The 26601-nt window shown below is 39.6% G+C and overlaps 2 protein-coding genes across 9 annotated transcripts in view; one reads left to right on the plus strand and one right to left on the minus strand.

Moving 5' to 3' along the window:
* The window catches only part of Aktip (AKT interacting protein), a 28887-nt gene extending 13688 nt beyond the window's left edge, over nt 1-15199 (plus strand). The window contains exons 1-10 of one of the 4 annotated variants that reach the window (XM_004847919.4): nt 4910-5053; nt 7641-7754; nt 9200-9405; nt 12248-12312; nt 12398-12498; nt 13000-13088; nt 13167-13265; nt 13353-13460; nt 14190-14250; nt 14420-15199. In XM_004847919.4, the coding sequence (XP_004847976.1) occupies nt 7713-7754; nt 9200-9405; nt 12248-12312; nt 12398-12498; nt 13000-13088; nt 13167-13265; nt 13353-13460; nt 14190-14250; nt 14420-14527 (879 nt within the window). In that variant the 5' untranslated portion in view covers nt 4910-5053; nt 7641-7712 and the 3' untranslated portion in view covers nt 14528-15199. Of the gene's footprint in view, nt 1-4909; nt 5082-6072; nt 6176-7640; nt 7755-9199; nt 9406-12247; nt 12313-12397; nt 12499-12999; nt 13089-13166; nt 13266-13352; nt 13461-14189; nt 14251-14419 lie in introns of those variants that run through there. The other 3 variants (XM_087206508.1, XM_087206516.1, XM_021260903.2) reach the window with 3 other exon arrangements.
* Nucleotides 15200-15262: 63 nt separating this feature from the next.
* The window catches only part of Rbl2 (RB transcriptional corepressor like 2), a 55361-nt gene continuing 44022 nt past the window's right edge, over nt 15263-26601 (minus strand). For 3 of the 5 annotated variants that reach the window (XM_021260901.2, XM_021260899.2, XM_021260902.2), the window contains 5 exons: nt 25837-25908; nt 25181-25286; nt 24401-24606; nt 23665-23829; nt 15263-16735 (listed from right to left, as the gene is read on the minus strand). In XM_021260901.2, the coding sequence (XP_021116560.1) occupies nt 16565-16735; nt 23665-23829; nt 24401-24606; nt 25181-25286; nt 25837-25908 (720 nt within the window). In that variant the 3' untranslated portion in view covers nt 15263-16564. The remainder of the gene's footprint in view (nt 16736-23664; nt 23830-24400; nt 24607-25180; nt 25287-25836; nt 25909-26601) is intronic. The other 2 variants (XM_021260900.2, XM_004847922.4) reach the window with 2 other exon arrangements.

The following is a 26601-nucleotide window of genomic DNA, read 5'->3' on the forward strand; positions in this document are numbered from 1 at the left end:
CCATCCATTCACCCACTCAGTCAAAGCTGGGAGTTATGGAGAATAGGCAGGGAAGAAAATACGAGATAACCCAAACCTGGAAGCATATTTGTGAGGTGACAAGAATTGTAATCATCACCGAGGATGTAGGAAGGACAAAATTCACATCATCCCTCTACAGCAGTTTCTCAAATTTCAATAATTCTAAAAAATCCATGATTTCTGTTATCTGAAGATCATTATCAAGTAATGGAATATTACTTATTTAATATCCTCCCTTAAATTCATTCATTTAAAAAATTTAAATGCCTATTTTGGTCTCATCCTAAATATTACTATCCATAAAACCAAGGCTTTGATGTGCTAATTATATTTTTCTAAGATATATAAAAATAAATGTATAGCTAATTGGCTCATATGTTGAGCAATATGTGTAATCTGTGAAATATATATATAAGAATCTACTGTAAATGAGATACATCTAATGATACATATACAGGAATCAGAAAAAGATTTAGGAGCAAATAGATTAAGGTAAAGCATTGGCTCTGTGTGTGCAAATGTATACAACATACACATTTTCATTAACTTTTATTGTTTTTCCCCTTCTTTTCATTAAGGCCTTTGTAGTAAATCAGTGAGTTAGCTTTGTACATTAATTTTCTAGAGACCAAAAGAATGGATTCAGTGAATATTCTTCTAATTAAAACATGACCAGGAATCTTGAATACTCATGGAGATCACACATCTGTGAAGATCTAGTGCAAAAAGAACCTTTTGACATAAATATCAGATATGTTCCAAAAATTTAAAATAGCAAATATAATATGAAGCAATTTAAAAGTTTTTATAGATAAAGATTAAGGTCATTTGGTTTTTTTCTCAGCACTTTATATTTTAGTCCTAAAGAAACAATTCTTTAAGGCACCATTTCCTTTCAAATAAATCATCTTGATTTTCTTAGTGAGCTATAGCTTAGCTGTTTTCTGTTACTATAACAGGGTATCTGCTCTAAAGAATTGAGGTGCTATGGCTTGGATCTAAAATGTCCCCCAAAGGATACCATGTTCAGAGGTGGGGCTGTGGAAGGTGATTGGATTTGGGGGTCTCTAATCTCATCAGTGGGAGAATCCATTGATGAGTTCATAGCTGAATGTGCTGTTACAAGGCAGGTAGTGCCTGGCTGGAGAAGATGGGAAGATGGGTCACTGGGGTGTCCCTCTGGAAGGTGTGTGTCTCTCTGTGGCTCTCCCTGTCTCTGTTACCTGGCTGCCATGGGTTGAGCAGCTTTCCTCCACCATATCCTTCTCACATGCTGTTTCTGCCTTGGAGCCAGCCAACCATGGACTGAAAACCCTGAGCTAAAATAAACCTCTCCTCCTCCAAGTTGTGGATGTTAGGTATTTTGTCCCACCAACAGAAAGGTGACTGACAAAAGGTTGATTTAGTTCGTGGTTCCAGAGGCTAGGAAGTTCACAAATATGGTGCCAATGTTTGTCAAAGCACTGTGCAGTTTCATCTAATGGCAGAAAGGGGGCTTGGAAGAGGGAAAACAAAATCCATGGCCTCACTTTATAACAATCCACTATCAAGCTCATTAAACCAGTCCTGCAAGAATTGTACTAATCCTTCTCTATTACCTAATTACCCTTTAAAGTCCCACCACTGTTTAATGCTATTGCACTGGAAATCAAATTTCATCATGAGTTTCAGAGGGAACAAACCATTTTACAACAATAGCAAGCTACTTTCTCGGCACAGAGCTGGGGGTGTACAAATACTGCCATTTCAAATATACACAGGCTGCTGCTTCAAATATTTAGTTTTTCTGGGCCGGGGATTTAGCTCAGTGGTTCCAGCACCTGCCTCACAAGCGCAAGGATCCGAGTTCGATCCCCGGTACCAAAAATAAATAAATAAATATTTATTTTTTCCCTTCATTTGCAAAGTATATTTTGCATCCTTATTTCATCCAGGCATAAGGCTGGATGCAGGGGAAACTGAAAAGTCAAACAGACATTGTCTTTCTCTCACAGACTAGTATGGGAGATGGGTACTAATCGAGTCATCCCCCCACCCCCAAATACCACATTTCCCTGAGGAAGTGGTGTTTGAGTTGAGAGCTGTGGGGAGGAGAGAATAATCCGAACAAAAGCTCCATCTTGCGCTGGGGCAGGGTGGGGGAACATTACACTTCTGAGTATTGAAAAAAATGCTTGAGTGGCTAAGTCTGGAACCAGTAGGGCTGGACTCCGCCATTGTACAGAGTTTGGTCTTTGCCTACAAGGGAACCAGTGGAGAACCATAGAAGGGCTTGAAAATCTCAAAATCAATGCTCTGACAGCAATGAAGGGGAGAAATGAGTATCAGGTTCAGAGCTACAGTGCTTACAGAAACTTGCCAAACTGCACCTATCCAAAACAGAACTATTGTTTTCTCATTTCCCACCTTCCCATACCTGCTTATGGTTCATGATTTCCCAACTCACTTCATGATTCCACTATCTAGTACAGTGGTGGTGAACCCATGGCACTCGTACCACAACAAGCTCTTTGTATCATTGAAAGCTCTGAAAGGTTTGCCATCACTGATAGTAGCTCAACCCATCCGTTATGCCTTTCTTCTGTTTTTCCCAGTATTGGAGATTGAACCCAGGGCCTCTGCACTGGGCTACATGCCCAGCCCCCTCCTGCCTTCAAGACAGGGTCTTGCCAAGTTGCCCAGGGTTGGCTCCATCCAGCTTGTGATCTTCCTGCATCAATCTCCAAGAGCATGGGGATTACAGGCATGCAAACTGCAGCCAGCTGATACCTCCATTTATCCTCCTCCCTCCAAATTGAATCTACGGCCAAATTCTGTCCAGTCTACCTCTTAAATATCTCTGTAACTCATTAAGTTCCCCATCTCTGTAAACTAATATAATCACCTCTTGCCTGAGACATTGTGCCCCTATAACCTGTTCTCCGCACAAAGTGAAGTTTTCAAACTGCAAATCCTCTGGCTAAAGTCCAGGAATCCAAGGTCAATTTTGATTAGCCAAGCCAAACATGGCAGACCTTTGACTGATTCAGTTGTAAGCAGAGACCTGGTGATGCATTTCTGGTCATTGAAACATGTAAGCATGTTTCTGGGTTTCTATTCTTATAGCTCAGAAGAAAGGGAAACATTTTATTCTATAGACACTGGATGTGCCCAATGTGCTACCAGCTCAAAAGGGGAACTCCACACTGCAAAGCAAACAGCAGTGCTTGAAGAGCACTGCCACCCCGGAAACCTGCCTCTTCATGGGAGAGATTTCCTTGCTATGTAAGCCAGGGTGTGTTTTCTGGAGCGAGCTTGCAGCCATGAATAGCCTGATATTGGCCTGTATCCGAGGCATCCAGTGCGTAACGGACAGGTAGTTACTGTACCTGAGCTCAGTGCAGAGGTCTGAGCTGGAAAAATATGTACATGAGTCCTTGGTGAAAACTGAAGGTTGGGGAAGGGATGAGATTAAAAACCAAAAAACTCTGAGGGAGAACAGTGAGCCTGCAGAGAAGGCTGGGAGTAAGTGGGCCCAAGAGGTGTCAAAGGAACCTGTTCTTTTCCTCCCCTATGGCCAGAGAAAAAGGACTTTGGCTTCCCTTCCTTTTATATTAAGACCAATATTAAAATATTTCTGAATGTGTCCAAACTGGAGTAAAGTTTTTAGCTGGGGGAGGAAGCTGGATTTCAGAACCAACCCATGGGATTAACATCAGGAAAGCCTGGCTTCCTGCCATTTAATAAGTAAGTCCTTTACCAGAATCTCAGAGGCAACCAAAAGTGGAATAAACTGGTTAGATAATATGACTTGCGAGTAAGTGTGTAAGGTACGGAATTGGACGGCACCAGAAACACAAGTCAACTCCACTGGTGTCCAGGGAAGATGCTGAAACTTGGGTGCAGGGTGGCCAGGGGGTGTGATGTCAGGGACTGGACAGACATCCCATGGGGAGGCACCATTATAAAAAAAGGCCTAGAGCTATTAAAACCAATGGCGCTGTTTACTGTATTAGGCAGATGGGACTATGGGAAGGAAGCCAGAATAGTGTGTCTCAAATGCTAAAGGGGAAGCTACTGAGCAGTCAAGAGTCACAGGGGTAAAGGGTTATTTCTGGTCAAAGCGCAGGCTTGTGTCTGGTGGGGGAGCCCAGGAGCTACGTCACCTGAGAGAGAGGGTCTCAAACTTCAGAGCACAGTAGAACCACCAGGGGTGACAATAGCAGTTCCTGGTACGCCTCCCGCCCCCATCAAATTCTACCAGTTGGGCTGACACATTCATTTTTTGAAGCTCCCCGGCCACTCTTGTGCCAAGGGATGACAATTCAGCTGTGCAGCCCTTCGTTAGCTCCCCCACCTCTGATGTGGACCAGAGTGTTTCTCAACTTTACGGAAAGCGTCCTTCCCAACCCACAGCAGTCCTAGCCCTTCCCGTTCCAGCAGTTGGGGACCCAGATGGGCCCGACCCGACGCCTCGGCCTCCTTGCGCTGCGGAGTGGAGGACGGTGTGCGGCCGGCCCCGCCCAGGCTCCTCGCAGAGACCAGCCTGGTGCAGGGTGAAGACAACCCGCAGTCACAGCCCAGAAAGGCCGAGTTGGCTGCTGGCCTGCAGACTCTGGGTGAGTCTCGAGGGTGACTGGCGGAAGCAGCGACCAATGGTTTCCCGGCTCTTGTTTGTTTCCGCCCAGTCCTCCCTAGGGGCTGACACTTCCTAGACAGAAGGTTCGCCAGGCCCTGTTACGTAAGGGGAGGGTCAAGTGCGGTCCCACCCGAGCGAAACTGATTTGATTGGCAGAAAGCAGTGGTGTCGCCTCAACGCCTCCGGAAGGACGTCTTTGATTGACAGGTGTGGGAGCCACTTGGCGGCTGGCAGATGCGTGGAAGCATCCGGGGCCAGCGGGCGTGGGTAGGGGGAGGAGCCCGACAATGAGCAGGGCAGGGCGGGGCCGGGCGCGGGCAGGAGCCGGGTAGGGGCAGGGCTGGAGCTACAGCTAAAGATGCTGTAGGACCGACCGCGCTCGGCAGCCGGGAGCTCTGCATTGAAGACACCAGGGTAAGGCGGACTGCCCAGTCGGTTGTAGGTACGCGAGGACCGAGGAGTCCACTAGCCCGGGCCGCCTGTGTCCTCGGGCCTGGCATCTGTATGCCCTCCCCAACGCTCTCTACTCCACAGCGACGGCCAGCCTGGGACACGGGGGCGGGGCCGGGCACCCGTGCACTCTTGCAGGCACCTGCTGCGCAGCCGTCCCCGGCCGCAGTCTTCAGTCCCAGGTTGTTGCTACAGCTGGACCAGGCGGGCCTGAGGGAGGAGGCGGGCACAGTTAGCTGGACCCTGCGGGGGGCCCGCCCTCCCAGGTCCCGGCCCTGGGCCCCTACCCTAGCTGAGAGGCAACGAGTTGGGAGGGTCTGGACCCCAGCGGCGGGCCCTGATCGGCCTTGAGCCACCTGGGTGGCCAGGACAGGCCTCGGCCTCGCATCACCTGTAGACAGGTTTGCCCAGATTCTCTGCGTGCTCGCCCCGGGCGAGGGTGCCAGTCCTAGCCTGCTGCTAGTCACGGCTGTGCCCAGCGAGCCTGACCGGGGCCGGGGCTGTCGTCTTTTTTCTGAGCTCTGCTCCGTCACCTCTTGATGTGGAATTTCTTAAGCCCTTTTCAGGGTGATGTATTAAGTTATCAACTATGAAGGCAATAAGGCACCTAGGAGGAACAGCAGCGGCGGCTTCTATTTGGCCTCTGCCAGGTACAGATCATTCGCACAGGCCCAAGAGACTGACTTAGCTGTCTGATCAGAAAGCAATCATGTTTTGTTCTCAGAGCCAAACTAACAAATTCTAAAACTGTTTACTAATTACAAGGATGTTGCCTGCGATTTTCATCTATGTCATGCCTATTGGACCATGTCATACTATGCCGGTCGCAGACTAGGCATGTAATAAATGGTGTTGTTGACACCTGAAACGTGCTAGGGTTTGTCGTGATTGTGTTGCTGCTGGAACCATTGGGTTAAATCCATCACAACGCCGGACAGAAAATAATACCTCTTCTTTTTTTTCTTTTTTTTTTTTGGTACCAGGAATCGAACTTGGGACCTTGCACTTTTGAGGCAGGCGCCGGAACCACTGAGCTAAATCTCCGGCCCTAATAATACCTCTTCTTGAAGATAGGAAGAACTAGGGGCAAGTTTTATTGGACTCATAAAGGCAAAATCATAGGATAATAACGTAGTAGACTTGAGAGGGACTTTATAGGTAACTGCTCCATCCCAGGACATTTGCAAGTCTAGGAGCACCACTGCATAGGGGTGGGGGGTGGGGGTACTGTTCAATCAGGTATGTCCTAAAGGGCAGTGGGGTAAATCAGTGTTGTTGATTTTGGCCCAGTCATAGTGGGCCAAACAGGAACATGCTCTCCCACATTTTTGATGTCCCAGCTATTTTCATGTGTCATAGTCTCTTTTAAAGGGATTTGCAGAGAGCTGTTGCTAGTTATTGGATATAAACAGCATGTTTGTGGAAGAACTGGGATCCTCTCCCTCTGGTTCTGTTTTAATTAATGGGTGGCGTTTATCTCTTGGAAAGCAAAACAGCAGTAATAGGCACTGGCTGGGTATGATAGACCTAGTACTCACTGGTGATCTCACATGCAAATCGGAAAGAAAGCAAATGAGTGCTGATAAGTGACATTTTGTACACGATTTGCTTTTTGGGAATTTAGAGAAAAATGTTGCTTAGTTTTGACCCTTTTCCCATTCAGCATCTTGACTGGTATAAATAGAAGTTCACAGGAGCTCTGCTTTAAACACTGCTGAGCTGGAGGGCAGTCACCACAGCGAAGTTGCTTTTCTTACAGCTGGGTTGGGCTGCTTTTTCCTTTGCTTCTTCATATTTTTAGTAAATGACCCACTGACTTTGTGACCTTTGAAACATGTTTTCTTATCCACTACTTGAAGCCTTGAGTAGATCTGTTTGTAAAATGTCTCTTTTGCACTTCTTGCATCTGTATCATTTGACAACCCTTTAAATGCCGGATCCTGCAGAATTTCCCTACTTTTAGCAGTTTATTCCCCCTCTCTTCTTTCTGACATTGATATGCTTTCCTTGTTTTTTTCTTATTTCTCTGGCTAACAGTTTTTGCCAGGATGACTCTATTTGTACTTGAGACAACTCATTTAAGACACTCTTAACTCAGCCACCTTAGATCTTTATCATTTGTTCCTTTATCATGACGGGAGGAACATTGATAGGACATTTGCAGAGATAAGGACAGTACATTCTGAATCTGGCAAAAGCTTTCCCCTTAGTTAAACACCTAGGTATCAAGCTAGTAGCAACTATTGTGGTCTGTTATCTTCAGAATTTTTGGCACTAAAGCTGAACTGTGTCACCAAATATCCTGAATCCTAGCCAGGGACCTAGTGCACAGATTTTTGCAGACATCTAAAGGTGCCAGAAAAACTGGAGCCTAAGGAGGAATGAATATAGAAGGAAATTATTTCTGAAGCTGCCTAAAGACATAGCCTAGGCTTTTGTAACTATATATTATGCAGTGTTATACTGTATCTTCAGGGTATTAGATTTAGTTTCTAACCATTTCAGAAGTCTTAACTGGTGTTGGTATATTTATATTTTTGGTTTTTTTAAGGTAAAGTGAATGCTGAGGACAGAAGAATCGGATGACACAGGCCAGTGAATTTCTTTGTTTGGAGCACACATTATGAACCCTTTCTGGAGCATGTCTACAAGCTCTGTACGCAAAGTAGGTATAGTCAATAAATGTAAGCAAACCTGTTTGCTTCTTTGTCAGAAGAGACGGTCAAATTGAAGGCTAAAATAGTAGACACCAGCTAGGGATGCTAATGCACACCTGTAATTCCAGTACTCTAGGAGCATGAGGCAAGAGGATCACAAGTTTGAGTCTAGCATGGGCAATTGAGTGAGACCCTGTCTCAAAAAATAAAAAGGCTACGGATGTAGCTAAGTATGAAAGCCCTAGATTTAATCCCCAGAACCACAGGAAACAAAAATCTATACCAAGTTCACTTATAATCTACCCCCCACCCCACCCCCCGGTACCGGGGATCAAACTTGGCTCCTTGCTCTTGCACAGCAGGCAGCGAAACCACTGAGCTAAATCCCCGGCCCTATTCACTTATAATCTTAATAAAATGGTCTAGTTTAGGTTTTATTTTTGAGAAATAATTACTTTATCCATTAAGGTCAGTTTCTAAGGCTGAGATTGCATGGCAAATAGAAGGCACTTTGGATATCACAATTTTAAGATTTTTTCATTAAGATTATATTTATACATACTGAAATTTGTGACACATCATTGTAATAGTTTTTGTTAAACTTTAGAATTCAGTGGTTAGAGAAACTTTGGGAAAGCTATGGTCAACTCAGACTTTTGAGGGGCACTAATTTAATTTTTCTAAATAAAATTTCTTTAAAAATATATTTTCATCTTAGGAATGCTTTAACTATGGAAACAATAAGAAAAATAACCCATAATTCTGTCAGAGAACACAGTGATTACTTTTTTCTATACATTTTTATATAGCTTATTAAGTAGGCTGTACTCAAGCCAAGGGAAGTACTGGTAGTTTAGTTTCTAGCTCATTTTGACTTTTTCTTTGACTAAGGATGACAGTTTATGCTGGTGTTGCTCCGAATGTGGAGACATCCATTAAGGGCAAGATCAAAATCAGACAAATGAGAATAGTTCATTCCTTGTTTTTATCCAGATGCTGACATCAGGGAGTGACTAATTTCAGTCATCCACAGCATTTACTTTGAACTTTACTTACCACCTGCCCTTCTACAGCATCTTTTTAGTGCTTGCCCTTCTATACTACAAAAGGAGTTTTCTAGTCATCTTCAGTTGTCTAGTGGTTTAGTAATGCCTTGCGTCTTGAGGCTACCAGGAGAAACCATTTCTTTCTTTGTTTCACTTAATCCTCTAGATACTGATTGTATTGTCCTTACAGGATGCTACTAATGACACTTTTCTAATGCTTTAGCCTTATTTCAGCCTTGTCTGCTCTTTCTGTGACCTGTCTGCTGGAAAGATTTTAAAGTCATCTTGATGATGGTGTCAGAATGTCCATGTAAAAGAGCAATTCTAGCTTTTAGGTCTTGGAGCTAATATTGTAATCTTGTTATTGAATAATCATCCTAACATTCTCACAACTTCATCTTGAATAGCGTTCTGATGGTGAAGAGAAGACATTAACAGGGGACATGAAAACCAGTCCTCCACGAACTGCACCAAAAAAACAGCTGCCTTCTATTCCCAAAAATGCTTTACCCATAACTAAGCCTACATCTCCCACCCCAGCGGCACAGTCAACAAATGGCACGCATGCTTCTTATGGACCCTTCTACCTGGAATACTCTCTGCTTGCAGAATTGTAAGTTCTTAACAGACTACTTTGTTCGGTTATGAATGATCATTGAGTTGGAAAATGAAATTTATTCTAATGGACTAGTAAATTAGTTCAATCTTAAAGCTCAAATTTATCCCCCTTTTACTTTCTTAGAGAGCAAGAAGAGGAAGAAACTAAGATTTATGAAGAACTTACAGTAATCAAGAACTTAGAAACTGTGTGTGTGTGGTACTAGAGGTTGAACCCAGGGCTACTAAGCTACATCCTTAGCCCTTTCTGTTATTTTTGAGACAGGGTCTCACTAACTTGGCCTCAGCTTGCCTCAAAATTGCCATTCTTCCTGTCTCAACCTGCTGAGTATCTGGGATTACAAGCATGTACTACCATGCCTTGCCTTAAGAGGTTTCTGTAGAGGGTGGGCAGTGGCAGTCTTTTCTTCCTTGTGTCAGAGCCATCTTGAAGATTGTATTCCAATTTGGTGATCACCCTGAAGGAGGCATCCTGACAGACTAGTCCTGGTAGAAATCTGGAAGACTTTAGTTATCAGCAAGTGAAGGAACTGGAACTGCTGGCTTAGAGAACAGTAACCTTAAGAAGTACTTGTTAGAGTTATCTTCACAGAGGTGAAGGTCTGTTATTAGAAGGGATTTAACTTATTTTGTATGACCCCCCCCCCAAGTGCAGGCTTGGTGTTTATAAGGCATTGGAAGATTTGGGCTCCAAATCCAGATAGGTAAGAACTTGGTTAGTCACTGAAGTCTGCCCTCGCTCTGAAATTTTATGTGCCTGCAGTGTGCAAGGAGCTGTACTTGGGCAGAGTGCTAGTAGTGATGACACAATGCTTGGCACATAAAGGGACTCAATTAGCACGTGGATTCAGATGGCATTTGTTTTGATAATTTGTTAAAAGGGTAGAAAATTTGGACAATTCCTAATATCCATCATTTAAAAATTCCTCTCTATATATAGTTATTTTAAAAGCATCCTTAGTTCTTTCCTCAGAGTACTAATGTGGTAATGGTCAGACGGTCTGAGGCCCCAGTGTAATGGGCCGGGTGTGATTGGTCAGTGCAATGGTTTCTTTAGCTTTATAATGGAAGCCTTGTGATTGAGGCTGGACTGTGAGTTGGACAGGCTCCTATTGTGTTGATTAAATCTGCTGGGTATTCATACACAAAACTTTTTCTGACAAACCTCATCGTGGTAGATACATCATCTACCATGCTGCTGCTGACATGCTGAATTTTAGTGACTTAAAAATGAAATAGATGATTTAGAAAATGATTAAATGTGATGGCAGTTAGGTAATAGAAACAATGAACCAGGGCCCAATAAATTACTTCCTGGTACAATTCAAGATTGGCAGGTGTATGTGTTTTAAGGCCTCAAGGTTGGATCATAGCTCGTAAATACAGTTGCAAAGAGCAGAGCAGAATGGCTGTTGATGGGTCACTTAGGGTCCAGGAAAAACCAGTGAAGCCTTTGTTTATCTGTCTTTCCTTCTTTTCAGCACTCAAACTCTTTCCCACTCCCTAGCAAAGCCGACAGGGTTCAAGTGTCTGAGTTTAGGATGTTATCTGGGGACAGAGTACACAGTGTGAGAGCTCACAATGGCTGCCTTCACATTGAAGCACTGCCCTCCGCCATGTGATCTGGTGACTCAAACTCAAAAGGATAACTAAGTGATGGCCAATCCATGGAATCTTACTATAATTAACTAAAATTGCATTTTAGAAGTTTTTTTTGTTTGTTTTGTTTTGTTCTTTGGTACTGGGGATCAAACTCGGGACCTTGCACTTGCGAGGCTGGCGCCAGAACCACTGAGCTAAATCCCCGCCCCGCATTTTAGAAGTTTTTAAACTTTGTTTTTATTTCACATTTTATTATAATGTACCTTATTTGTTAATATCCTGAGCTTCAGTAAATGATACTATTTTTTTTTTTTTTTTTGGTACCGGGGATCGAACTCGGGTCCTTCTGCTTGCGAGGCAGGCGGCGGAACCACTGAGCTAAATCCCCAGCCCAGGACATTTTTATTTTATTTATTTTTGGTGGTACTAAGGATCAAACCCATGAGTCCTCTGCCGCTGAGCTATGTTGCCAGCCCCCTTTTTAGTTTCTGAGGGACGAAAGTTGCCCAGGCAGGACTTGAACTTAAGATCCTTCTGCATCACCTTCCAAAATGCTGGGATTACAGGCATGCACCACTGTGTCTCTTGTTTGTTTGTTTTTTTTTGGAGAGAGAGACAGACACAGAGACATAGAGGGACAGAGAGACAGAGAGAGACTTGTAGACTACACTAACCTGGAACTCACTGGCCCTGCATTTGGGATCCTCTTATCCTTCTGCCTCACTCTTCCCAGTGGTGGGATTAATGTCCCACTCTGCCAATATTATATGTTTAACAGTAAAAACAGTTTTTGTACGTATATATGAGAGACCTATCATCTACAGTCACAAAACAATAATTTTATGAATACTCTTCATTTACTTCAAATTTATGTCCCATACTTACACTAGGTTGCATTGTTCAGAACTACCTACAAACTGTTTTCCAAGATGTTTTAAGAGTCTGGTGCATTTTACTACTTGATTCTTTTTGTATTCTTGTTTGTTCTTCTTAATCTGGGGCCTTGGCTGCCTTGTCCATTTCTCTGTGAACATCATGATGAAGCCAGTGAGTAGAGTGATGAGGGTGATGCTTAGAATTGGGCCAGATGAGACTGATGACTCGGTTTACTGGTTTGGGCATCAGCTGCCCAGTGAGGGACGATTTACTTGTCCCAGAAAATGAATGTAGGATGGTTTGGTCGTGTGTGTCACTGACATCTATACACATTAATGATTATACTGTTTTTATTTTAGTACCTTGGTTGTGAAGCAGAAGTTACCCGGAGTCTATGTGCAGCCATCTTACCGCTCTGCATTAAGTAAGATAAGGAATCAGTCTTAATGGCATGTTCTGTTCCTCTTACAAAAATTGAGGTCTTAACCATGTTTATTTTTTTGCTGCAGTGTGGTTTGGAGTGATATTCATACGGCATGGGCTTTATCAAGATGGTGTGTTCAAGTTTACAGTTTACATCCCTGATAACTATCCAGATGGTGACTGTCCAGTAAGTAGGAGACTTTGTCTGGCTTCATTTGTGGGGCTTCATTCACTGAGGAGAAATTAAAGAGCTTACAGATTTCTTCTTTTCCTGACCTAATAGGTTTAATAGTTTTGGTTTCCCAAAACATTTGTCTTCCCAATAGTCTTTCAAAGAATTCTGGTGTTTTGTTGTATTTTCTGTCAAGCTGCCCTCTGCCTATAGCTAGCTTCATTCTTTTTTTCTGTTCAAGGTGTGCCATTGAGGCTGAAAGCTCTAGTGCAGCACTTTCTGTATGAATGGTGATGTGTGTGTTGTAGTAGAACAGAGTGACCTTTTTCCCCCTCATTGAAAAATTTAGTGTTACAGGAAAATTTTTATAAAAGTTGCTAAGTAGCTGTCTTGTGGCAGTTCTGTGACCAGACAACATGACTGCTATGTTATCCTGAAGTTCCTTTTATGACTGTCTCTACAGGTCTAATAAGCTCCACTGCTCCTTTTAAAGTACATGTCTTTCTTTAAATATAGCGCTTGGTGTTTGATATTCCCGTCTTTCACCCGCTAGTTGATCCCACCTCAGGTGAACTAGATGTGAAGAGAGCATTTGCAAAATGGAGGTTAGTAAATCAGTGCGTCTTCTTATGACACAAGATGGCAAGAACAAGTCTCGGTACTCATGCTGTGTTTCCCTGTAGGCGGAACCATAATCATATTTGCCAAGTATTAATGTATGCAAGGAGAGTTTTCTACAAGATTGATACAGCAAGCCCCTTAAATTCAGAGGCTGCAGTACTGTATGTAACTTTTACTTTGTTAAGACAAATTTTGAAATGCCCCAAAGTAGATTAAGTTGGTAACTTTGACTTAAACTTTTAATACAGGTATGAAAAAGATGTTCATCTTTTTAAAAGCAAAGTGGTCGACAGTGTTAAGATGTGCACTTCTCGTTTGTTCGAACAACCTAAAATAGAAGACCCTTATGCAATTAGGTAAGTGGCACATTGTATAGATGAACTGTCCTTTGCATTATGGACTTCCATTTTCCAGGTGGCCTAAGAATGAGGATTTTAAAGAAATGTGTATAATCTGTTAGCCTACAGCCTTTATGTGTTCGTGTCAGCTCAGTTTCTGATGGCTCTTGGGGAAAAGTTTTACACTGTCTACACACTGTGCCAAAGGCAGGATATTTAGTGACACCTAAGGATCCTTGTAATGTGCTCATTCTTCCACATGTGAGGACTTTTCACTTGGCAGCTTTAGCTGCTACTCTCTGAAACTGCCATATCCTGTTGACATTCAGATGTGGTGAAAGAGAAGCTGGGTAGTGTGAGAACAGTGGGACCTACAGCACTTGATACTTGATCACGGGGAAGAACATCTTGAAGAACTGGTGATTTGGTTCTTTGATGACATTAATACTGCTGAGGGCAGCATGTTGTAATTAAGAGTGTGGGATCACCAGGTAGATCGGTTGGCTTTTGTACTTTTTAGCTTTGGTGACCCAGAGCAATTATTTAATTTTACTCTGCCTTGCTTCCTTCATCTTTAAATAATAGTATTTCAGGCTTAAATATAAAAGGGATAGTTAAAACGTGAGAAAGTAATTTAGGTAACATTTAAAACATATATATTGCTAATTGATGGGCTTAATTATTGCATAATGGAAGTTAAAAGCAACTTACAAAGCCTAACTTTTTAATATTTTTCTGTCTCTTAAGCTTTTCTCCATGGAATCCTTCTGTACACGATGAAGCCAGAGAGAAGATGCTGACTCAGAAAGTAAGTAGACAACCATCTTTGAAATATTTAACTCATCATTTTTTTTCTAAGATGTCTTCATGGAGCCCACTTGTTATATACAAATAAGTTTTTGGGAAAAAAGTCTGTACAATGCTGATCTCACCTACCTTTTTTTTTTTTTTTAATGTCTGTTTTTGATTATGCCTAGAAGCCTGAAGAACAGCACAATAAAAGTGTTCATGTTGCTGGCCTGTCATGGGTAAAGCCTGGCTCAGTACAACCTTTCAGTAAAGAAGAAAAAACAGTAACAACTTAAGAGATGATGAATCTGGTGCACCATGCACTTTCCTGCTGGACTCTGGCCTAGTCAAAGCTGACTGATGGCAAAGGACTGCCTGAAGAGTAAACGGTGTGAACAATGACTGGTTATCAGTGTTTCCCATGTGTGCATAGGTTCTAACAGCAGGTTTCAGAAACTTTCTTTAAGTGTAATGAGTTACTTCTGTCAGAAGTGTCTTAGGGTGGTTGTCTAGATCAGTACTCCAAATTATTGGGGACCCTGAGGGTTAAGTATTTTTCTGAATATAATGCTAAAGGTAAGTTGCATTCACTTACACTAATAGAGCAGACCGAAATCAGCACTATTTAACAGTTTTTAAATCAGTGGTTTCAGTTGTACTTAATGAAGAGGACAGGTATAGAGAGAGCAGATTCCAGAGCTTAGCACTTTCAAGTGGAAGATTGTTTGAATTTCAGTCTCCAGCCTACTGTCTCACTGATTTACAAACTGCTGTCTGAGCAACAGAAGAGTGAGAGGAAACCAGAATGCTTGTTCATAGTTGGTTTTTCTTTTTAAAGCAAACTACTTAACTGTATTTTTATGGCAGGAGGGAGGAAAAAGTGTTAAAATGGTTTCTAATGAAGTCAGATATTTAAATGATGAATGACTAATGTGCTTAGTAGAGACAAAATAAACCAATAAATGATTGTTCTTTGTCATTTATGTATGTAGGAAACTAAATACCATTTCTCAATATAACTAAACAAAGACTAATTTATAAATGCTTTATTGAAAAATACATTTATTTTCATATAAAATTACAGTAGCAGTAAGTATCTTCAGAGGTTTTATAAATATTTTTGCAGAACACTATTCTAATTGAATAGTGTAAGATCCATGTTTCTTTTAGAGCAATATGAAGTTACCTAGTAACTTTGTTTATACTGATTCAATTTACAGTTAAATTTTCTCCCTAATAAGATTATTAATTCAATTTTAAAACTGCTGGAACAATAGTGATTAATAAAGGTATATATAGATAATTCAATAGCTGTTAAATAACATTTTCTAATTTATATAAATGGTACTATGTACTAATAAAGACCTATATTCTCCCACCTATTTTTTTAAACTGCCAGGAATACACCCAAAGATACTTCACATGTCTTTTTTATACCTCCTAAAAAGGTCATATTAATCCCCTCAATTCAACCTGATTTAAAAATCTTTTACTTTGCCAGCTGATTCCTATATAACAACAACAAAAACTGGAGAATTTAAACCACATGCCCAAAGTTTGGCTACCAGGGCATTAACAGTTTTTAAAAAGTACAAAAGTATTAAAGAAAATATTGGCTGTTTAGCCTAGAAGTTCTGTACTTCATAAACTTCACATTGTAGAAAGTGCCGTCACAAATATACAGCAAAATTTGGGTTACAAAATCAAGCATTTTACAGCCCTAAAGTGCTGCCACTTCTATAGGTTCCTTCAGACATTGCACAGCTGATGAATCAGCACTTTTCACACCACGCCTCACCTACTGGGGAAAAGGAAGGAAGTGCAGAGGAAACAGGAGATAGGCTAGTGACTTGGGACCTCCAAATCTAGGCTACCCTCCTATTTTTGTGAAAGCAAAAACTCACACTCCTACCAAGTGTTTTAGGACAAAATACCTAAATTTTGTTTTGCTTTTCATTAACAGCTACAGCTGACCATGGACAGGTAGGAATAAATGTGAAATACAGCTCCTCTGCTGAAACATGTCAACAGATCTCCTATTTGAGTGCATTTTGTTCTCTACTTATAAACGCTTTGCCAGAGTTAAGAGATCAGGGGTTCTGAGAAGTGTTGATGGTAAGCACTAACTAGCAGAGGAAAAGGCAGTTGGGGTGAATAAAAATATCCTAAGGATATTGGAAGGAGTAAGTACTCATAAAAATGTCTCTTCCTGTTTCTAACAGGCTCTAAATAACTGGCTAGATTAAGGAAAAGGGCTGCATAATCTAGCATGCATTAAATGATGCTGCTAAACAGAGTTTGTGAAAAGACAGTTTCAATACCAGAAACTAACCTCAGTGGGAACCTCGGTCATTAGCTACGTCTTGGAGACGGCGTAATAAGGCAGAATGATTTTCAGGACAAATTCTTTTTGCAGGTGATTCACTTCCATCTTCCAAAATAATCCCTCTCTTTTTAGTTGGAGTTTCTCCTGTCCGTATCATACTGTTAATTTCTCTCAGTCTCTATGATGGGAAAAAATAGATATAAAAACTTTAAAATGCTAATGCACATAGCTCAGTATGTATTAATCTCAAATGAGTTCATCAGTTTGCCTGGACACTTTTACAGAGAAACAGTGACATAATTCTGCATTATCTCAGATGGTTAAGAATGATGACTCTTGGGGTAGGGCCAGAATATTTCCAGACTTATTAAGCTTCACAGATGATTTTGATACACACATTTCTACAATGTGTGGGTTCACACATTGGTAGATATTTTTCATAACTGCTATACAGCACCACACTGCTATGCTATAATTAATCATTTAGATAACATGCCCATCTTCTCTTTTTTTTTTTTAAACTTCATGATTTTTAGTACTATTTTATTCAGGATAGTGTTACTTGTGTTTTTAGCAACCCTTCTCAACTGGGATTTCATTAGAGAAATAAGCCTTAATTTGCTAATGCATCCACCATAGATAATAAATTACTAAGCTCTAGAGTGGTATTAGCTAGTTATGTGTTATCATTGGGAGAACTGAGGAAAGTTGCTCAGATTATTTTCTGAGTTCTGTGGCTCAGATGAAGAACCCCAGTGGAGAAACCCTTTTCCAGAAGCAAGAGACTGAGCTCCTCAGTGCCTTCATCATTGTGTTTTCTCCAGAGTCCCAAAAGTCTTTGCTCACGTTTTCTTATAGCTTGTTGGTTAAAATTTTGATTTCATGTGCTACTTCATTATCCATGCTTCCTCATAAAAAGAATATTCACATATATTTAGTTTAGGAAATTTCAAACAAACAAAGGTAGAGAATCAGGTATAATGAATCCATATGCTAATCACCCCACTTGACCAATTTTGGGAGTCTTATTGATCTACATACTCCATTTCCCAGCCCCTAAATTATTTTAAACATACTGTAGATGTGTTTTATTCGTATTACTTGTCATTTTTATTCTTTACTTTGAAATAGTAAACAGCTCTTGGGTTTTAAGTAAAATCGCCAATGTTCAGTTTTGTCAGCATATGGACTTTCCATAATCTTAAACATCATAAGAAAGCTTCCACTGGGGATGTAAGAGCCCTTGCCTACCATGCATGAGGCCTTGGGTCTAATCCCCAACATCATAAAAACAAAAATTTTCTACTTTGCCTTGCCAGAAGTCTGGTCTACATTTGCAGTCTCTCTAGTCTCTCAGTCTGAATGTTCCTTATATTATTCACTATGAATCCATTAATTGTATAAATGTTAATTGTAAATAACAAATTATACAACGTGTTAATATGCAGTATCTAATCAGATACCTTTTAACATGTAAGTACACCTATATATAGCACATTGGGGTGTTTATTATGTATATACAAATGTATACAGTATGCAATATTTTGCATGTAATTCAATTAAACAAGATATATATACACAATAGTTTAAACATTCATAAATTCCTATTCCAAAAAAAAAAAAAATCATATAGCATGTGCCTAGACTCTAGCTGCAATCCCCAGGGATACATACTAGTCTTATTCTTCCACTGAACAAAGGCTTGTTTGTATGTATCCTTCTGCTAATACTATTTTGATTGGGTTTTTTTAAAAAAATGGGATAGCTAGACCTATCTTTAATCGTAGCTCCTCAGGATTATAAGTTCAAAGCAAGTCTGGACAACTTAGACCCTTTCTTTAAAAATGAAGAGGCCTGGGGATATAGCCAAATACCAGGTCCTGGGTTCAATACTCAGTACTGAAGAAAAATAGATAAACTTATGCTCTGTTTGGAAAATCTGTACAGTCAATTGTCTGAGGTCTTGCCATATCAGCCTATGTGGGTCTATCAAAATCTCTTAACTGCTACAGTTTTTATAGTATGTCTCCATGGTAGGCTTATACCCACTGATGTATTATTTCCTCCCAACTGTTCAATGCCATAATCAATACTACTATAATTTATTTTTCAACAAGCTGTACAAATCCACTGAAATTGATCTTACAAGTGTCACCAATGGCGAGTCATCTTAATTAACCATGTGTGATATACTTGATGATTCTTTTGTCCTGATGGTATGAATGTTAGTTTATTTTAGGTTGGCTATAGCCCAAATCCACTTCTTTGTAAGAATCTCCTTGGTCTCAGTTATCGCTTATTAAATCATGATATCCTATCAACAGTCTAGTAATTGCTCATCATTTACTGGAGAAATTCACAACTTTGTAGCAGAAATTCTTTTGAAATCTTCCCAGGTGGCAATACTGTAGAGGCAGGATTGAAAACCACTGACCTGGGTGCTAGCAATTTATACACAAAGTATTTTCCCTGTTGTCTCTATTAGTTCCAGTAACTTTTTGTAGATTCTTTGTAATTTCTCTGTGTACACCGTCCAGTCTGTATGCTTTCTTTAGCTTGTCTTATTGCACACAGTAAGAACTCCGATTACAATGTTGAAAGGAAGCAAGTGAACATCCTTCCCTTACTCCTGATTTTAGGGGGAAGCCATTCAGTCTTTACCATTAGGGATACGGTAGATATTTTGGCAAATGTTCATTAGCAACTTCTCTTACGAAGTTCTTAGAGTTTGTATGTGATGAATATTGGATCCTGTCACATGTTTTTCTTTCAACTGTTAAGATGATCTATCATCTTCACTTTTTTTTTTTTGGTACCGAGGATGGAACTTGGATCCTTGCGCTTGTGGGGCAAGCGGTGGAACCACTGAGCTAAATCCCCAGCCCAGTCTTCACTTTTCTAAGAGTTTGTATAGAGAACTGCCATTAATTTCTTCCTTAATTGCTCAGCAGAATTTACCAGTAAAGCCAACTGGACCAAATAGTTTTATTTGAGGGGTGATTTTTAAACTATGTAATTTCTTTCATACAGAGCAATTGGGGCTACTTCTTCTTGAGTTTTATGACTTTAGGTCTTTCAGGGAATTTGTCCATTTCATCTATGCTGCAGTGTGTGTGTGTGTGTGCGTGTGTGTGTGTGTGTGTGTGTGTCTGGGGTTTTTTTAAACTATGTAATTTCTTTCATACAGAGCAATTGGGGCTACTTCTTCTTGAGTTTTATGACTTTAGGTCTTTCAGGGAATTTGTCCATTTCATCTATGCTGCAGTGTGTGTGTGTGCGCGCGCGCGCGTGTGTGTGTGTGTGTGTGTGTGTGTGTGTGTGTGTCTGGGGTTTTTTTTGGTACCAGGGATCGAACTCGGAACCTTATGCTTGCGAAGCAGGCGGCGGAACCACTAAGCTAAATCCCCGGCCCAGTGCTGTCATATATTTATTGGCATAAAGTTGTTCCTTAACTCTCATCATACTTTTATTGTATATTGGTAATGTATTATTTCTTTCATTTTCCTGTTAAGTTTAGACAGAGATGTATCAATTTTTTTTACATTTTCTCCAATGTAATTGGAGTTTGATTACCTTGGTGGGTTCTTCTTTTTTTGTGTGTGTGTATCAGTGATTCCTACCTTTTTTCCCCCTAGCTTCTTAAGCTGATAGCTGAGGCCACTAATTTGAGACTGTCTTTCTCATACAGATGCTTAGGGCTATACATTTCTTTTTTAGCACTACTTTTGCTGCATCCATGTTTTAATATTTTGGGCTTTCCTTTTTACTTAGTCCAAAATACTTAATTTCTCTTGGTTTTTTTTTTTTTTTTTTGGTACCAGGGATCAAACTCAGGTCCTTGCGCTTGCAAGGCAGGAGCCAGAACCACTGAGCTAAATCCCCAGCCCTCTAATTTCTCTTATGATTTTGTTCTTCACCCAAAGAAATCTGTAAATCAGTTTCCAAAAATTAGGAGATTTCCCAGATGTTATTTCTGTTAATGATTTCTGATTTAATGCCATTGCAGCCAGAAAATAAAATGCATTATTTGAATTCTTTAAAATATCTTGAGCAGGCAGGAGCTATAGCTCAGTGGTACAGTTCTTGTCTATATGTGGAAGGCCCTAGGTTTCATCCTCAACACTACCAAAAATTTTTTTTTTTAAATTGAGATTTGTCTTAGGGTCCCAGAATGTGGTCTGTTTGTAAATAGTCCATGTGCAATTGATGCTATTGATGTGTTCTATAAATGTCAATTAGTCTGCTTGATAATGTCCACATATTTTGTATCATTACTGATTTTCTCTATTCTATCAGTTATGTTGAATCTTCTATGAACTTTGATTATATATCCTTATCATTAGGAAATGAATTATCACTGATAATATTCTTTGCTCTGAAATGTTTTGATATTAATACAGCTACTCCAACTTTTAGGATTAGTATGGTCTAACTTTTCCATCCTTTAACTTGTGTGTGTGTGTAGGGAGGGGTTACTAGGTATTGAACCTATGACCCTTTGCATGAGCTACTTCCCAGCCCTCCTTATTTTTTGAGACAAGGTCTTATTACATTGCCCAGGCTGGACTCAAACTCACAATCCTCCTGCTTCCACCTCCCAGAGTGCTGGGATTACAGGCATGTGCCATCATGCCTGTCCCATCCTTTTAACTTTTTAAAAAGCAGTGTTGACATTTAATCACAGTCCACACAATTCACTCATTTAAAATGTACAACTACATGGCTTTTGGTGTGTTTCCAGAGTTAAGCAACCATTGCCACATTCAATTTTAGGACTCCTCAACTTTTGCCCATTAGCAAAAACTGTCTTCTCCCCTAGGAAACCTGTATTAATCTTTCTGCCTCTATATATTTACCCCATTCTGGACATTTACATAAATGGGATCATATGTAGTTTTTTTATGATTGGCTTCTTTCACTTAACATATAGGTCCATCCACATTGAAGCATTTATCAGTATTTCATTCCTTTTTATTGTCATCCAATATTCCATTGTGTGGATATTTATTCATCAGTTAATGGGCATTTGGGATGTTGTCTTTTAAATTATTTGTGTCTTTACATTTAAAACTATTTAGAAACAGCATAAAGGTTGATCTTGATTTTTTATCCAAGGTGACAATTCTGTCTTTAAGTTGGTGTATTCAGACCACTTACATTTCATTATTAGTTTACTGTTTTCCTTTTTTTGAGACAGGGTCTTAGAACATAGTTCAGAGTGGCTGGCCTCTAACTCACCATCGTCCTGCCCTCGGCCTCGCAAATGCTGGGACTGTATGTGATGTGCACTACCATACCTGGCTCTTACCTTCTGAATTATTATGATTCCAGTTCATCTCTTTTGTCTAATACCTCTATGCTTTTATATTTAGTCTTTTCTTGCTGTATGGTCAAACAGCAATATATATTACCTTCCAGTTTTATGATTCCTTTTTTCCATTTAACTCTTTAATCAATTTGCAGTTTAGTTATAGGTTAAAAGTTTAATTTTATAAGAAACATTAGCCATTTCCTCCCACTTTGTTTTGGAGTATTCTTGCCAATTTGTTTCTAGGCTTTACGATTAATTCCACTGGGAATATCACTGGAATTAAACTAAATTTATGTAATGGAAAATATTATATTTTTAATATTTAGGCTTCCTATTTAGAAAGATTGGTATAGCTTCATTTATTCCAGTCTTTAAAAATCTCTAATTCAGCAATCGAGTGCTTGTCTTTCCATGTTCAAGGCCCTGGCTTCAGTCCCTAGCACCTCTCCCCTCAATCTGTCAAAAAAAAACCCCAAAAACTAAGGTTAAATTACTATAAGATATTTGTTTAAGACATGTAATAAATACTGTAGGAAAAGTTTTTCCTTATGTTTTTCAACAGATTTTTACTGCTCGTTTTACTTGTTTTTTTCAGTCTTTTATTCAAAAGATTCCAAGCCTAAAGAAAAGTTCAAAGAATGGTACATTAGGGCTGGGGATTTAGCTCTGTGGTTCCAGCGCCTGCCTCACAAGCGCAAGGTCCCAAGTTCAATCCCCGGTACCAAAAAAAGAATAGTACATTAAATTCCCATTTTCAAGCATTAATGTTTTACTATATTTGTTCTTCTTACATATATTTTTCTAGCTGAACCATCTGGATGTAAATTGTTGACACTGGGACATTTCCTCTTTGAATACTTTAACCATAGTCTCCCACATAATCCAGTAGCATTAATGCTAAAAAATTTAAGAGAAATTTTTAATTTTCCAAATTATCCCAATAATGTCCCATGTAGCAGTGTTTTCCTGTGCAAGATTCCAATCAAAGATCATGTCTCTCTATATTCTCCTATGCAGTACTTCCTCCATCCTCTATTGCTTCAACCTTAACTGTCACAAGAAGGTTTTCTTATCTGCTGCTTCTTGGATACACTCTCACTTTTCAGCTTTTTTTTTTCCCCCTGGGGATTGAACCCAGAGTATTTGTACTTAGCTATATCTTCAACCCTTTTTATTTTGAGACAGGGTCTAAGTTGCCCAGAGTGGCATCAATCCTTATGTCTCAACCTCCCAAGTAATCGCGATTACAAGTGTATACCACCCACACAGCTTACCAAGTTTCTAAGTTTTCAACTTTTCACAGCCTGATTCAAGCTTCCCACCCTTCTTCTCAGGGTGACATAGATGCTACTAATAAACCTATGCTTCTATGATTATCACACTGCAATCTCCAATTCTCCCTTTAGATAAAGAGTCCATAGGACAGAACCACTGCCTATCCCACAAACAGCAACCTGGTAATCTGTTTAGGGATCCAAATTTTCTGTTGCTTTAGAAAAGTTAAATTCTATAAATAAAAAGCACAACTCTCCAGATTTACAGCAGAATGTTCAAAATGCACAAACAGAAAATGAGGGAATAAAAGTAAATCCAAATTCCTTACCCTATTTCCAACTCCAAGGTTCTCAAAAAATCACGCCAATCAGCCCTGCTTTTTGCTTCATTGGGACTTAGTGGCCCCTGCTCCACTGCAGTTCCTACCACTCTCGTGTGTGCCTAGGCTTAGCATAAAGCCTATTTCTACCATCCGAAAGCATTTTAGGAGGAGTACAGGCCAAAATTTATGTTAGTCTCACCTTTGATGGACTGTTGCTGAAGTAGTAAAAAATCTTTTCTCGAGGAGAAAGGATCGTTTCATTTTTATGTGGGGAAATGTAGACAGGATGATTTTGAGACAACTGTATTCGGCGAGGGGAGCCTGTTCTTACAAATGGATATGGAGAGAGTGGAGGAGCATCCATCTGTTAAAAACAAAAATCAGTCATTCTAAGAAAAAAATTTCTAGAAAGGTATTTTCATTGAAAAATTAGTATTTTTAAGAGGTATGATAAATCAGTAGTTTTATGAAAGGTAAACAGTGATACATTAGCAATAATGATCAACCCCCCCAAAATCATACTAATAAATAAACATTAAGTGCTTAGTGTATATCAGTCACTGTTTTAAGCATTTTCTAATGTCATTTAATCCTCACTACAGTCCCATAAGCTAGATAACTACTTCTGTTCCCATTTTATATATGAGAAATCAAGAAGAGAAAGTTAAATAGTTTGCAGTGTCACCACCATTCTTATGATGTGAACTAATGTAGCTGTCTCTGGTACTATACTTTGTAGGGAATCTAAATATAACTTTACTCTTAATGCTTAGCAACAATAGAAATTATTATGCAAGTTATTTCAGTTAGAAACTTCCTTAGTTTTAATCGAACAATTATTTGTAAATCTAGTTTATATATAGAACATGACAAATATAATCGATTCCTCATCCCTCAGAAATGAAAAAGAATGAAATAATCCCTGTTAAACTTACTATGTTTGCTTGTGAGTACTTTAGGGCAAATGTTTTGATTTGTTTTATGTAGATGTTGTTGTAGAACTGAATAAGGTCGCCTCTCTCCTCCTCCTCCATGTCACTGTTGGCACCTGTGAGACGAGTAGGTGTAGGAGGGGCGCTGCTAGGCTGTGGAACTGGCAAGGTGCTGCTGGACCTCATGACAGGACTAGAGTCTCGACTGGCTGCAGCCGGTGGAAAAAGCATGTTAAGTTGCAAAAACTGCCATTCGGATTATTTTAAAAAAAGAAAATTCAGTAAGAAAAACTATCTGGACTAATTAATTGCAGTAAGTAGGCACTCTTGTCTTTATACTAGTCAGAGATCAGACAGGATATTAATAACTTTACTTCTATGCTATAATCAAAGCAAGGGTTTACTGAGTAGTTCCCGTTAATAAGTTACACCATGTTTTCTGGAACCTGAGCCCTGCACTATGTGCAGCAACTAGGGATGGCATTTCCACATCATGGCTCCAGTTGACATGCCAGCTCTTTCTGGAACTCAGGCCAGCAGATTCCTGCCTGAACTTCTCTGATTCCTCTGGAGAAAATGTTATGCACTCTGTGCCTCAAAGCTATGGAATGAAGGCCAGCTTTGCCACTAAATTTAGAATTGGATTTATTGCTCCAGCAAAGCCTTTGCCAATAAACCACTTCATGTAGTGGTTATCTCATTTAATAATGTATAGTGGTTTAGGCCTTAAAATTTTTTTAAAGCTAATTTTGTTTTATAAGAGTTCATAAAGATCTCGCTTACTTCTATCTTTGTTTAGTTCTGTTGGCGAATTCTGATGGCTTCTGCTATCACTGCTGCCAGAATTTCTTCTTTTTCTTTTCCCTTTTATCAAAACACTTCTATATACCTTAAAAGAGATAGTGAGAAGGTGACAGAAGCTAATATTTATTGGATACATCCTAGATGACAGGCCTTGACATGTTACTGGATTCTTACAACAATCCCATGTAGTGATAGTTGTCCTCCTCAGAAGCCATTAAATGCAGCCAAAGTCATAACAGCTATTAAATAACTGACCTGGGATTTACACTAGAGCCTATCTAGCTTTATGTACTACCTAAAATACTACAGAACAGGAGTAGTACCCAACTATAAAATCAAGTCAGATTCAAATGTCTAGCATTCTTGCCTTTCAGAGATGAATGACATTAAAGTTAAAGTGAATTTATAATTTTAATTTAACATTACCTTGGTTAAATGTACAGTACTGCATTTGCTAAACTGAAAAGTGACACAGCAAGAAGTTATTTGTTAATGATGAAAGATTAAATTAGCAACTTCTGTAGAATCTTAGTTGTTTATCCTAAAAAAAAGTCTGCAGAATTAACTGTGGATAATTTTTTTGTATTCATCACGGACTTTAAGCTCTATTTTCATTCCTGAAAAAATGTAGTTACCTGGCTTCTGGCCTGTGGCTGAGTCCTGTAACATCGCATGATGTTCTGGAAGGACTTGTCTTCCTTTGTGACCTGGCAAAAAATGGGAGGATCCGTGATAAACTTCTAGCATAATAGTGTGAGGCTCTCAGTGAACCTGCTCTCCACTGAAAGTGGCAGAAATTATATTTTAAAAAACAGTAATTTAAAGCCTCTGAAAATGGTCCTACAGACATACAAAAATCAAGAACTATCTATTCAAGAAAATAAAGTTCAGTAAAAGCAGAGAGCATGGTATATGAACCAAGACCTAGAATAAAAAAGTATAATAACTGAAATGAAAAATTCATCAGAGGAGGAAAACAGATTTGAGCTATAAGTGAAAAACAAATTAGCAGTTGAATAAAGAGAGTGCATGATGTGAGGAAGAGCGAAAAACAAAAATAGAGCCTCAGAGAAAAGTGGCAACCATTAAGCACATGAACATATGTGTAACAGGATTATCAGGAGAGAACAGAGAAGCAGAAAAAAATGTTCAAAGAAATAGACTGAAAGGTCCCTAAGGTAATTTAAAACAGTAATGTGCATACATTCAAAGGAAGCTCAACAAACTCCAAATAGAAGAAACTCTGATCCATACCCACGTATATGCCATTGAAAAAATGCTGAAAGCCAAAATCTTGAAAGCAAATAGAAAAATAACTTTTCATTTTCAGAGAAACTCTAATAAAAGTTGACTTCTCGTCAGAAACTATACAAGTCAAGTATGTTTGTATATGAGGCAAT

This window comes from Heterocephalus glaber, unplaced genomic scaffold (assembly GCF_053883595.1).
Source record: "Heterocephalus glaber isolate CG9 unplaced genomic scaffold, H.glaber_assembly_v1.0 deba00000071, whole genome shotgun sequence".
In the NCBI taxonomy this organism is placed as follows: Eukaryota; Metazoa; Chordata; class Mammalia; order Rodentia; family Bathyergidae; genus Heterocephalus; species Heterocephalus glaber.